This window comes from Pinus tabuliformis, chromosome J (assembly GCF_031772625.1).
Source record: "Pinus tabuliformis cultivar Carrire ecotype Pingquan chromosome J, CPIR1, whole genome shotgun sequence".
Classification (NCBI taxonomy): domain Eukaryota; kingdom Viridiplantae; phylum Streptophyta; class Pinopsida; order Pinales; family Pinaceae; genus Pinus; species Pinus tabuliformis.
This window is the reverse complement of record NC_142295.1, coordinates 1,183,196,084-1,183,210,837: the sequence shown is the minus strand read 5'-3', so window position 1 is coordinate 1,183,210,837 and position 14,754 is coordinate 1,183,196,084. Positions and strand designations below refer to the sequence as shown.

Below are 14,754 nucleotides of genomic sequence, written 5' to 3'. Positions count from 1 at the left end.
AAGACAAGCCAAGACAAGAGGACACAAGATGTGGCACCAACTAGGGATAATCCCCAATGTGGGGAAACCCTTGATCAAATCTTCTTTTAGTCTTCAATAGTTCAACAGAGAGAGATAGTACAATTTACAAATCTGATAATTTATAACAGCAACAAAAGATCCCTAACCAGAAAAGTCAACGCTGGTCAACAAGGTAGATTTGACCCTTAGCGAAATGTTCAACTTTAGTCAACTTCAGCCTCCAAACAACAAGATAAAACAACCCTCAAAACAGTGAAATTTAGCCCTGTCAAAGTCTGGTCAAACAACCCACTTGCAGTTAGCCCTAGCTGCAGTGAACACTAGTCAAACTGTACAGAAATTCGGTCTCCTGAAATTTCCGCGTCCTGAAATTTCGCTTCCCTGAAATTTCGGCCTCCTGAAAATTCGCTCCCCTGAAATTTCGAACGTGTGGAGAGAGAGAGGCCCAGAAATCCGTACCCAATCAATGAGGACAGAGAGAAGTGTGAAGATGAGTATGTCCAAATGAGGCTAAGGCATCATGTATTTATAGCAAACGCTGAGGATGAATAGATGTGGCTGTTGGGCTTTTGAGCCTACATAAGTTTGCTGGCCGACCTTGACAATTTGTCCATAATCAAAATAAATTCATAACTTCATTTGTACATGTCGAAATCGGATGATCTTTAGATCAATCCTACAGCTCTCGGAGAGAGGAATCCAAGAAAAATATCAGCTGTCATAAATAAGATGATCCATGTGGAGTTTGGCCCTAGTTGCCAATTTTAACACTCCCTTTCAACTAGGGAGAATTCCATTGGTTAATCCATCTGCCAATCTATATTATCTCTTCCATCAATGCATTGCTCCGCACTTCTCTTCTCTGCTCAGCTGAACTATGAAGAAGAAGAAGTGATCGAGAATGTATCATACCATTCTCTACTGACCCGAAGTCAGTCCCAAATAAAAGAGAGTGTCTCATACCACTCTTACTGACCCGAAGTCAGTTCCAATCAAAAGAGAGTGTCTCATACCACTCTTACTGACCTGAAGTCAGCTATTGATCCCAGATCAATATTGGTCATCCTAGCAATGGGAGTACGATAGTACACGATGCGTCCATCGATAGTACTATGGTCCCTATCCTCATTTCCATACTCATTCTCATTGGCCAGATGAGAGGTACTTCCCATGAGTCCCAGACTGCATGGGTAGGATGTCTCAGTAGGAGAAGGATGAACCACTCATCCTGCCTACATGTCGCCAAGGGGTATTGCAGGGGAAGGCTGAACCACTCACCCTGTACACAACAAACCACTAGGGGAACGCTGAACCACTCTCCTTGTACACAACAAACCACTAGCGGAAGGCTGAACCACTCACCCTATGGTTGCTTATTGCTCCAAGAAGTACCCCAAGTCCCCCGGAGCTCCCAGAGCTCAATGTCCATCTCATACAGGACCCTATAAGAGGGTCTCTCCACGAATCCATGTCGTTCTCAGAAGGCCAATAATTTGACCTTTTCCAGGGGCTTTGTTAGAATATTGGTGATTTGCTCATCAGTGCCAATGTGATGGAGCCTTATTGCTCCTCGTTGTACCATATCCTGAATAAAGTGGTACCTGGTATCTATATGCTTGGAGCGATCATGAAACACGGGATTCTCTGATAATCAGATCCCACTCTGGTTATCGCAGAGGATCACGGTGGTATCTAGCACATGTCCAAACAACTCACTGAAGAGCTTCCTCAACCAGACAACTTCATAGGAGGCCATACTAGCAGCTATGTATTCGGCCTCGGCGGTGCTCGAGGCAACCGATTTTTGCTTCCTGCTCATCCAAGATATCAAAGCAGAACCCAACGTAAGACAACATCCAGAAGTGCTCTTGCAATCCACCACACTGCCAGCCCAATCAACATCAGAATAACGATGCAGCCTCACATTTCTAGCAGTGTATCTCAGTCCATGAGTGATTGTGCCCCGAAGATATCTCAAAAGATTCTTGGCGGCAATCCAATGTATATGATGAGGCTCAACCATGTACTAGCTCAATGTGTTAAGTGAAAAACATATGTTCGGATGGGAGTTCACCAAGAACATCAGTGCTCCTATGAGTTGATGATACTCATAAGCATTTCCCAATTCAGGTCCAGCAACACTACCACATAACTTCTTAAAGTTAAGTTCCATTGGAATTGTCACAGGCTTGTAGTCCACCATCCCAAATCTTCCCAATATCTTCACAACATATTTTCCTTGAGAGAGGAAAATTTCGCCTGGCTTTGGCCAGACCTCCAACCTTAGAAAATAGTGCATTGGTCCTAGGTCCTTCATCTCAAATTCAGAAGCCGACTACCTCTTACATTTGTGAATGAAAGGGTATGCACTTGCATCAACTCCATGCTTGATTTTGTAGAGCCACTTAGAGGTGACAACCAATTTGTCTTGGGGTCTAGGGACCACATCCCAGACATCATTCTTCATAATTGACTCGTATTCTTCATTCATAGCATCCTTCCATACTTGATGCTTCACGGCTTCTTCGAATGATGAAGGCTCATTTTGAATGATAGTGCTCATGGTGGTCAAATATCCTTGATACCTGTTCGACTTCTTACTTTCACGGAAAGTCCCCCTTGGTGCAATGTGTCTCTCGACATCTTCGAGAGTCTCCCTAAGCCATGAGGGTCTCCTTTTGGAGGAGGGCTCATGAGGAGGAGGATCAATAGGATCCATAGGTTCATCAACATCAGGCATCGTTTCGTCTTCTTTTGCACCCTGATTTCCGGTGTCAACTTCTTTGTTCTTCCTTAAGATAGGAAGGTTGTTGATCTTCCTGAGGGCCATATCTTCGTCGAAGGTGACATCATGACTTATCTCAACTTCCTTTTGACCAACCACATAAATTCTATATCCCTTAGAATTTTCACTATAGCCCAAAAAGATTCCTTTCTTCCCAGATGCACGCAATTTGCTTCTTTTCTCTTTCGGCACATGAAAATAAACGGGACTTCCAAAAATTCTAAAATGAGAGACATCAGGTTTCTTACCAGTGAACATTTCTTTGGGAGTCTTGGAGTCCAGTGCTTGATGAGGGCATCGGTTTTGAACATACACGACTATATTTGTAGCTTCAGCCTATAGGAACTTCGGAAGGCCTTGATCATGAAGCATGGCACGAACTGCTTCCACAATAGAGCGATTCTTCCTTTCAGCCATACCATTCTGCTCAGAAGTGTATGACGTTGTAGTCTCCCTCTTAATGCCAACTTCTCTGCAATAATCTTGGAATTCATTGGATTCGTACTCTGTCCCATTATCAGTCCTCAATATCTTGATTTTCATCTTGGATTGGTTTTCGATCAAGGCTTTGAAGTGTCAGAGCTAGGTGAACACTTCATCCTTCTTCTTCAAGAAGTAGATCCAGGTCTTGCGAGAATAATCATCCACAAAGGTGAGATAATATAAGTATCCTCCCAAGGAGTTTATGGGCATCATACCAGCTATGTTGGAGTGGATCAATTGCAATATATTTGTGTTCTTGCTATTACTGGAGGGGAATGGTCCCCTTGTATGTTTTCCTCAGCACATCTCGGACATACACCTTCATGCTCTACTTTGAACTCGGGCATACCTGTCACCATCTGTTTCACATCGGGTAGCGCTTTATAATGAAGATGGGCAAACCTCCGGTGCCATAGTTCAGATTGTAGAGATGTGTCGCAAGACATGGCTCCTAATGGACTTCCTCCAACTTGATACAAAGTGTCAACCCTGAACCCAAGAGTAAAAGCATCTTTAAAATTTCTTTTCCAAACACGTACCTTTCCATCGATGAATGCCACCTTGAATCCTTTGTCCTCCATGGCTGAAATGGACACTAGGTTCTTCTTGAGATTAGGTACATATAGTACTTCTTGCAAATGAATAATGTTACCTTGATTTAATTGAAGGGTAACATTCCCTACTCCCTTCACGGGATAGGTGGCATCGTCTCCAAGGATGATCTCCAAGTTTGTCTCCTTTTCTATCAGATTAGAGAGGGCTTCCTTGTATCCGGTGAAGTGCCTTGAGGCACCACTATCAATCAGCGAATTTCCCAAAGTGTCCGGAGGAGAGGCAGTGGAGAGGGTCGATATAAGATAGTACTCCTTTTGCTTATTGTTAACAACATTTGATTCTTCATCCTTGGAGTTCCTTGATTTCTTAAAGGGTCTACCATTTCCTTGATGTCCCACATTCCTTTTTCCTTTGCCATTGGACCTGCCATTCCTTTGATCGTTGTTGTTGAAGTTGTCCCTGGAATGATTGTGATCATCATCATGCGATGTGTCCCTTCTATTTGGACACTCCCTTGCATAGTGGCCAAACTTATTGCAAACAAAGCATCTTCCCTTCCTTCCATTTTTGAATCCTGGTCTTCCTTGACTTTGCTTCTTTGAACCTGCATTGTTCTTCCTCTTGGCATGAGCGGAGAATGTAGTGGGGTTGCTTCTTTTAGAAGGCATTTCTTGCTCCACCATTCTTGTTTCTTCTTGAATGCATCTCGACATCAATTCTTCAAACCCCGGAATTTGATCATTGTTGAGTATAGTGGTTCTAAATACATACCACTCAGGTGGGAGTCCTTCAAGGGTGGTGAGAGTAAGTTCCCTGTCTGGAATGACTTCTCCAATCGAGAGTGGATCATTCTTGATCTTAGTAATCCTCAAGAAATAGGATTGAATATCCTCGTCCTTGCCCTTCTTAATATCTTTCAACTTATTCTTGAGAAATACAATTTGATTAGCATTACTAACCTTGAACATGCCAATCAACTTGATCTCCTTGGAGGTCTTCAATTCAGAGATGTAGGCCACCAGATGCTTGTCAATGGAATCCTTGATAATCTTCTTTGCTTTGACTTCAGCCCTATTGTACTTGGTCTTCACAGCAGCCGGTGCATTTGAAGGAGGTTCAGGGATTTTACCCTACACATAGTCCATCACTGCTTTTTTTCCAAGGTCAAATCAAGAGACATCTTCCATCCATGATAGTCAGATTTATCATGGATCTTGTCTTCAGCCGGGAAGTAGGATTAGTGCAATTATCATAAAAATTGTCATAATCATTTTCATTAATATTTTCATGTTTGAGTGCTTCCATAGTTATCCCAAATACATATTGTTTTCTATACATGAGATTTAGGTTGAGGAGCATTTCATTTTTAGTTGTTGTATTTATTATGGGATCCATGGAAGATTTCACTGTCTTATGGAGATTTAGGGCTATCTCTCTCTACTTTCTCCCACTATCCTAATTAAAGGTGCTTGGTTTTGTTTCTCAAAGAGATAGTTGGTTCTAGTACAACTTTACGTTGCTCCCTAGGTTAGAGTTATCACATCCATCTTTCCAGTTGTATCAACTAATGGAAAAACGCTAGATATATTGACATGGATGGTGGCAATTTTATTAGATAGTGCCATAGCAACTTGTCAAATCGATTCCAACATTAGGTGCACAGAGGTAGTTGTTTTCTCTCATATCCAACCTAGATCTCATTGACAAAGGCATATTATCTGAATTTCTCCTCTATTAGGATTTGGGATTTTATCAACCTTGAATGTTATTAGAGCTTTTAATACAGTTGGTGCCTAGGGCAGCCTAATCGATTTTTCTTAGTTTGAGCTCTAGTGACATTATTACGCTTTGTGTTGGCAATTTCATAATGGTAGAAGGATCTACAAGTTCCTCCTTATATTTAGACATACATTAATGGAAACTATTGTATTTCAATGTTTTGGCTAGTAATCTGGTTTGTCTAGTGTTATTGTCTCCGGCTTTAGGTCTTCATTGTGTTGCAAAGGTTTGGCCATTATTGATCTGCACCTTTTTTAGATAAACTATTTATCTACTTTTTATCCTAATATATCTTTGGGAGTCTTTTAATTTAAGTTTTTAGACCTTAAAGGTACCCTCTTTGTCTATGAGATTGATCATCTGCTTTTAATCTATTTTAGTGATCGGTGGCATCAAGTGTCCAAAATATGCTTTAGTAACAAATTGGACTAGCGGTAGATCACAGAGGCAATGTTTCAAATTTCCCTATATGAAATATAATGATGCCACCTCAAATTACTTTGGATTACTGTGCCTTACCCTTCATGGAGGGACAACTACTATTCCTCCTCCCTAGCTCAGATCTTGTGGATAGTTGCGCGTTGCCAGTTTTCCTTTTTCATCCTGAAACTCATTGTTTCTGGATGTGAGGAAAGTCATGATTAAGAGTTCTTGATGCCCCTCAAGATATCATAATGGTGCCCTATTGGCCCAAGTCACTCCCTACACGACATTATCAGGGTTAGCATTGGCACTTTCACAATGTTTTACTTTGATTCTAATGCTAGCTATGGTCCTGCCATGAATGACTTGGTTGACTTCTTTTGCTACTACTATATTCCTCCTTATAGAGGTTTTGTCTCCACTTCATGGTCTAGGGTTTACTCGCTTTCATTCATTCTCTTTTAGGTTTTTGATGTTGATATTCTTTGTATTTTGTCTTCACTAATTACTATTTTTAGTTGTACTTAAGAGTTCCATTCACCTACTTAATTTACGCGGGGGAATTAATATGATGTAATTTTATTTCATTTTTGCTTTAGGGAGGAGATTCTCTAGGCATTCCATATTTCTTTTTTGGGAGAAACGCTTCATATACGTAATAGAGGAAAAAATAACATCATGGAATAGAGGGAGTTATATGAAACAAACAATAAGAGGAGTAGGAAATTCACTTCCTATGTTACAAGTTTGGCACTCCATATTTTACTATTATTACTTGTATATTCGAACCCCATTGACCTATTTTAGTCACTGGTCTTTCTTCTTTCTTTGTCTTGGAGTGGTCAAAGAAATAAATTATGAATTGCATCTTATGATTACATGATAGGGAGTGTTAGTGTATAAATGAATCCATAATGGATGTGCTGGTCATATACATTCTCTTTGGTTTAAGATTCTTGACATGGTTTATCTTATAGTTTGTTAAATAGTTAATTTTGTCAAATTAGGTGGTCAAACGTTTACTTGTGCCAGTTGCAATCTGTTAGATTTCATTCAAATCTCACCTTTATGTGTTAGTCAACTGTTTTAGCTATATATCATGCTTCCTTTTCAACTTTTAAGTTATAGCTTTATTATTTTAACTTAGTTCTCCTTTTTTCTTTCTGGTTTTCATGCTTTGTAGGCAAGGGAACTTGTAGGAGCAGCATTACTTGTGAAGTTTGACCATAGACCAACATTGAATGATGATGAGTTTTACTCTCCTGATCTTGTTGGGATGAATGTTGTTTTGAAGGTTAGCACATTGCCATTCTAGAGATATTCTTCATTAACTATTTGTTGTAAGAATTTTTGAACTTTGATATCGCTATATCTGTTATTGTTGGTATAGGTGTTCTTTTAAGGGTTAGTATATTGCCATTCTCGATAAATTGTTCATTCAGTATTTGTTGTAAGAAGTTTTGAACTTTGATATTGCTGCACTTGGTTTTCCTATTTCTGTTATTCTATGCAGAGATTTACTATCCTTGAATGGTGCTGCATTTGGAAATGCCTCTGATCATTTTAAAGACTCAAGGTCTAGTGTGTATTCTAAATGTGTGATGAGGATGTATCTAATAATTTGAAGATGGGTCTAAACCTGTCCATTCTAGACTTTCAACAGATGAGACAGCTGAGAAAATGCAAAGTCAATAGATACATCATTTTACATATTGGCAATAATGCAAATGAATGGCAATTCATTGCGAAGAGAAATTCAATTGAAATTACTAACACTAAAAGAGCTGTTCATGAAGACGAGCACGTCCAGAGCCCAGAGCATACAGAAACATTTTAAATTATACTGTTGACCTTTTGCTAGGATGAAGCAAGACCACAGAAAAATGAGGGATTGTAGAGGGTTGAAATTAGGAAAAGGTGATTGCTTCCTGTATTTTCAGAGCAAGAATATTTGGATCTCTTTATGACAGAGCCCCCAAACTATGTGATCAATTTGCGAGAGTATATGATCATTCGAGTATATAAGAATAATGGTGGAGGTTGAAATTCAAGGTAGAAATTTGAAGGGCTGGTTTATGTAGAAGCTTCTAATATCTGAGCATCAACAGTAAGGAGAAACACAATATAGATTTTGTTTTTTTATGGGAACTGTAACATAGGTAATGCAAATAAAATGTTGGAAATGAAATATTTCTTTGCGAATGATGGAATGCATGCCTCACCTTTTACATTTTTCTTTTTAATAATGATTTCACCAGAGAGTTTGAGTCTCTTTTGCAGGATACTGGGGAGCTGTTGGGGACTGTGATTGACATCTATAACACTGGAGCTAGTGATCTCTTGCGAGTGATGTTAAGCCAGACTAAAGACAGTGTTGCCAATATAAGTGCTGCAGCATCAGAAGAAGAAAGTTCTACCCCTCTGATATGGATACCATTTGTGAAAGACATTGTTCCAGATGTTGATATGCAAAGGAGGCAACTTCTTATCACTCCTCCTGAAGGACTTTTAGAGCTAAATTTACGTCCAAAAAGCTCATCAAAAGGGGAAAAGCACCAAGAGGTACTAAATTATCTCAGTACAAGGTTACAGGTTCATAGTTCTGGTTAGGTTGGAGTACTCTGAATTGCAATTTTTTCTGCTGAATTTGTAAATTGAATAAAATTTCTCGACCCTGTTTTTTCTGAGCTCCTTTTAAATTCAACCTAGATGTAGCATTAATTTTTGTGGCAACTTTAGCTCTTAGGCACAATGAATATTGAATACCATGCCAACCAAATAATCTATCAACACACACACACTGATCTAGACCCATTAACATGCATGGTTTGGCTATTTTGTAATATTCCTTTTGGAATATTTTGCTAAAATTCCCAACAATTCGTTTCAGAAAAATGCACCATAAGAAATTGTTCAATTTTTACAAACACAAATAAAATTGCAGATGTAAAAGAAATCATAAATGCTGCAACTTCAGAGAAAACATGGAACACATGTAGCAAAACTCAGCTTTATTTATTAACTGGAGCAAAATTACATGCCAATACAATAGCTGCGACGATGGCCTCAAAATGACTACAGCAATACTGAATCTGGCCTCCCAAACTGAAATTGGAACTGGTAAACACATATGTGAATTCACCAAGGGATTGGTAGAGATGGGTTTTCGTCCAATCTCACCAACTCTCAAATAAGCAGCACCCAAGGGTTTTCGTCTTGAGCACAATGAACCTGTAAAGACAACTTCCCCAATCTTCACAAAGACAAAAATGAATAACTCTGGATGACCAAAAGGCTAGCTTCCCCTCCTTTTTATAATCTGATGGGTCTGTCTTCAACCTTCTAGAAGCACTTATTATTTTATTTCCATTTTGGAAGCTTCTCCCTTTTATTTTATTTAAGTGACCCTTTTATTTTATTTTAAATCACTTTTCCCCTTTTGGCCTTTTTCTCCAATTAAGCTCTTTTCCCCTCTTTTATTTAATAAAGTGACTGATTAAAGTCACTTTTAATCCTGGAGAATGATTAATCCGCCTCCATGCTCTCCCCAGCCACTAGAAGTCACTTTTCACCATCCCATCCTGTAGATCTTTTCATCTTGGTTCCAACAAGCTATTACACTAAGGTATTTCTCCAAATAATCTGTTCCAAATGACACCTTGAGCATGTATAATTAAAATATGATTGATAATAACCCTATTTCACGGGAATTGTCAAAATGCAATGGAACCAAGAATGAATTGTGCGGAGCTAACCTCGATGATGAAATACAACAATTGAACTCTGTCGAACCCCATAAAACTCTTCCAAAACCCTTCCGGTCCAGTGATGACATAATCTCACTCCTGTGACCTCGCTAACAGAATCCTTGAAAAATCATCCTAACCGCATCATAAGGGAAACCAAAAATGGGGATATTACATATTTTCTTTTGGTTGCTAGAGTTGTCCTCCAACCAACCATGACATTATGAAGTAGACCCAGTGATTGAAGGTTCCGAGCACAAGTTATGCAAGGAATAAATTGAAGTATCTGATGGCATATTCAAAGGTTAAAGTTTGAAATGTTTTAACAATTTTTTTCTAGGACTTGTCGCCGCCTTGCTTGCACACTTAGGTTAGTGTGGGAAAAATCCTCAACCCCACAAGGTGTGATCTTGGTGGCAAACTAAGAGAAGGGGTTGTCACCTAATCCCTACTCTCTCTGTTAAAGCTCTCTCCTAGTTAAGTGTAATATTACAGATGGAAAAATACCGTAGATAACATAAGCAATGAAGTAGCTACAACTACTAAATTCAAAAATGCACAACCATCCACATTTGAACACAAAATTATGGGCAAAAACTTTGAGTCATTGTATTAATTCTGATAACTAGGAATACAATAAATGAGATGAGAGGAACCTGAGCTTGCTACAACAAGGCAAGATCCCAGGTGAATATGATGGTACCTGAGTGCTGGAAATGGCTCTACTACCAAATTTGCGTCCACCCAGAAAAACTGTTGCTGCCACTGGAAAGGAATTTGCTGATTTAGACCTCCAAATTGCTCCAAAAATTCTAAGAAATTAGCCACGGGAACTACTCCACCAGCGCAACAAAACCCAGAAATATCTCACGAACCCAAGTGATGGAAATGGTCCCAGAATTAACTGTGTCCTCCAACAATTTCTGTTGCTGACTACTGAATGGAACTAGGTTTCCCTCAAGAGTGCTCAGAAAATTCTGCAAAATTACTAGTTTCCTCTCATAAAACCCACAAAAGCCCAGAAAAGGTTTGGGCTAAATTCACTAGTCAGCGGTGACCCCAAATTTGCGTGTTGCTCCCATAAGTCTACCCTATAGAAATCGAATTGCTGTAAAATGGGCCAAGCTCCCTCTACTAATCCTTCCCAACTCCTACGAAATTTCTCTCCCAATCTCCAAGTGATTCCCAGCTACACAAGCCTCCAACCACCTGCTCTAAACAAGTACACAAAAGCTACCAATAACTCCCGTGCAGGCCCAAAATAGAGAAATTCGGCCCTCTAGTTTACAACGCTTTTAGCCCTCCCAATTGACAAGGGAAAACTCGTCGTCCTTGTGGGAAAATCGCCTACAAAAATTCCAATCCAAATTCCTTTGTTTGCTGGCTCTTCTTACCCACACGAATTCCTTCTGCGTCCTAGGAGAAGCATGCATCAACTGAAGACTTACCTACAATTTTGGCTCCTTTAGAAGTCCTGAGATGGACTTTTCTCTACTCTCCTAGGGTGACACTCAAAGTTCACTGAAGGTAGAGGTGGAATTACAGCTTGGGAATTCCTTGTGCTAAACAACACGAGTTTTCTTGGCTAAACAACTAAAGGAAACTTGTGTTCAAAGCTAGATTTTCAAAAGATACAAATGAAGGCCCCCTCTCCTTATTTTTAATTGTTGGCCTCTTTTTTTCCCTTGGTGGCCCCAACTCTTTCTCTCTCCTAATTCGCACCCCTTCCTCTCTCTCCTCTAAGAGTGCGAGTTCCTTGGCCAAATTTCTCTCTCTTTTGTGAAAATTCCTAAACTCGGAATCCCTACTACTGCAATTGATGTTAATTCTCCTACTTGTTAATCCATACAAGTTATTTACTCTGTTCTACGGTAAATATCGAAGTAAATACAACTGCAACATTCACTATTTAAAATTAATATGCTGAAACAAGAAACTGAACAGGAAAAAGATACAACACAATGACACATTTATTTTTGGATAAATGTCCCCGAAAAAACCCAATGCGGGAAAACTGGTGCAGTAGCTCTGAGGGTTTTATTATCATGCAGTAGTATATCTGAGTACAATTTGTTGGAAGCCCAACTGGCTATCCGATATAGAGAGAAACTGGACAAAAAAATGGTGAGATGATCTCACCCTGTCACTGGAAGAATCTGGTCCTGATCTTGCTGGAAGGAGGCTCTGCGTTAGCCTCTGCGCAGATCTGCGTCAACCCTACGCAGTCTCTGCGTCACCTCAGTTGGGGATTGCGCTGCTCTTCCTCTGGATCCTCTGCTGCCCAGAAACTTCGATTTCCAGCCTCTCGGTCTCACACCCCGACTCCTGGCTTCTGAAACTCGATTTCCTTAGTAGGAATTCGATCTTCCTTTAGGCTATGCGCTGCCACTGCGTCAGCTCTGCGTGGGCCAGCGTCAACCTCTCTCTATACGTTGTTTTTCCCTCTCTGCCTTGTACTCTCCGGCCCAAGAAAACTTCCCTCTTCCAGATACTATCTCTACCCCTCACTACAAAAGATCACTATCAAAAATCTCTCCAGTAGCTGCTCTGTTTCAGAAAATCGAACTTCTAATCTCCCTCTGTGTGTCCTCCAAGTGTCCATCAAGCCTTCTCTTATAATCCTCTCGTTCATCAATCAACGACCCAGATTAGATTATAATCAAGGGCTAGGATTATATTGACTTGATCTTCACTTTCTTCTAGAAGTTTCACCCACAGTTTATATTTATACCCTTTAATTATTTTAATTTACTAAGTTTAGACTTAGGGTCCCATTAAAAATAATTAATTATTTTAATGAAACTGTCTCCGTGTGGAATTTCCCAAAACGCTTTCTGGGTTCTTTAGAATACACGTGCCCAAGCCTCCCTGCAAAATTTGAGACTTCGAGCACATCCGATGCTCCCAGAAATCAACATTCCCTTTTAGCGAGGAATGTACTCTAGCAATGCAATTTGCTGAAGCATCACCCTGTTCTGTAACATCTCCTTCTGCGCTGCTGATGTCTAACATCCTGTCCACCAACTTCTGCGCAAATGCTGCAGACCCTGCCACTGTCAACACTGCATCTGTACTGCAACTCCCTCTCAATTTTGCATCTGTGCTGCTGTTGGCACTGCCACTGCCAACTGCATCTGCACTGCAACCTTCTCCAATTGTTGCTGCTACTGCATCAGCAATGGAAAAGCATCCCAAATTACTGAACTGGTGTTCAGTATGATGCATCTCGTTGCTAGAGTCTGACTGTTGCTAGTCTCTACGCTGACCCTCTGAAGCCTCTGCGCTGCTGCTGACCTCTGCTTTGTGCCATCTGCACTGCTGCCAACTTTGCTCTGCGCTGCTTAGTCTTTGGCGCTACTAGCCTCTTGATCCATCCTGATACCTCTGTTCTGGGCTCCCGTAGCAAGGAATTGATCAGAGCGCTGGACTCCTCAAGGATCCTGCCCAGCTGTAGCTCTCTGGGGCTACAAAATCAATTCACCCCACCTCACTCCTGGAGGTATGGCTGTCAACATGGTGAAATATGATATACTCATGCTGCGGCTGCTACTGCTCTGTTGATGCTTGTGCACTGATGCTGCAACTACTGCAATAATGAGTCTGATCTCCTCAGATCCAAAAGTACTAGCTTCCATAGGGCTGCTCCCTTTGAAACTAGACTCCCTCTAAGTCTCGATCTCCCTATAGGAAATCTCTCTACTCCTTCCTGGCAACTCACACAGTCCTCCTGCACTGGAAACTGGATTGCGAAGTCCTGTGCTAGGAATCTCTTGGATGGAACTACACCCGCATACTGCAGCTGGACAATTCACACTGCCTGTGTCAGTGCAACTAGTTCTGCAACTGTCTTCCGGAAACTGATTGCAACTAGCTATGCAACTGTCATTTGAATGACTAGTTGCGTCTACTGACAATGCGATCCTCTTGCTACTGATTTTGTTGGGATCCAATAGCAAGGATACTGATTCATGTGACAAATTTGCAACAACTGGATCTAATTTGCTGCTCTTCCATGGATCCTACCCATCAGTGGCCATCTCTGCAAAAATGTCGAATTGCCTCTTCTCTCCTTTGCGCAGCGCTAGGCTAGCCTACGCACTCCCTACTGGAGTTAGTAGATCAACTCTCCTCCACTGCTGCTCAGCAAGTGAGAATTCAGACTCCTTGGCTGGAAGTCCTCTGAGGAAGAATTCCCTCTACCGTGTCTCTCTCTTCCCTTTGAGGTCTTTTTGCCCAACAATTGCTTGCAGAAAACTGTGTCCCACCAGAAAAACCTCTTTTTGTTGAAGCTTTTGCTGCGCTGCTCCCTCTGCCGCTGACATATTTCTATCTAGAAATCTTACCTCTCTGTCGACTCATTCAAAGAGAGATTTACCACGCAAATATAGCCCTCTTGGCCTGAACTAAACAAACCCTCTGGGGATTCGAATTGCTGCCTCTGCAGGAATTTCGAATTCCCTTCTTCCTTCAACGCTGGGTCTTCTGGCTCTGTTCTTCTTGCTTCACCTGCAACTCTGATACCATGTGAAAATTCCTAAACCCGGAATCCCTACTGCAACAAACTGATGTTACTTATCCTACTTGTTAATCCATACAAGTTATTTACTGTGTTCTACGGTAAATATCGAAGTAAATACAACTGCAATATTCACTATTTAAAATCAATATGCTGAAACAAGAAACTTAACATGAAAAAGATACAAGACAATGACAATTATTTTTGGATAAATGTCATAGGAAAATTCAAAAACCCAATGCGAGTAAACAGGTGCAACAACTTTGAGGGTTTTATTAGTATGTAGTAGTATATTTGAGTACAATTCGTTGGAAGCCCAACTGGCTATTCGATACAGAGAGAAACTGGACAAATCAAATGGTGAGATGATCTCACCCTGTCACTAGAAGAATCTGACCCTGATCTTGTTGGAAGTCCCCTCTGCGTCCCCTTTGCGTCAGCTTCTG

At 40.7% G+C, this 14,754-nt stretch overlaps 1 protein-coding gene across 5 annotated transcripts in view; it reads left to right on the top strand.

Moving 5' to 3' along the window:
• The window catches only part of LOC149231296 (16S rRNA processing protein RimM family), a 429,419-nt gene that overhangs the window by 52,140 nt on the left and 362,525 nt on the right, over window positions 1–14,754 (top strand). For 4 of the 5 annotated variants that reach the window (XM_089379160.1, XM_089379157.1, XM_089379159.1 and 1 more), the window contains 2 exons: window positions 7,230–7,340; window positions 8,327–8,608. In XM_089379160.1, the coding sequence (XP_089235286.1) occupies window positions 7,230–7,340; window positions 8,327–8,608 (393 nt within the window). The remainder of the gene's footprint in view (window positions 1–7,229; window positions 7,341–8,326; window positions 8,609–14,754) is intronic. The other variant, XM_089379158.1, reaches the window with a different exon arrangement.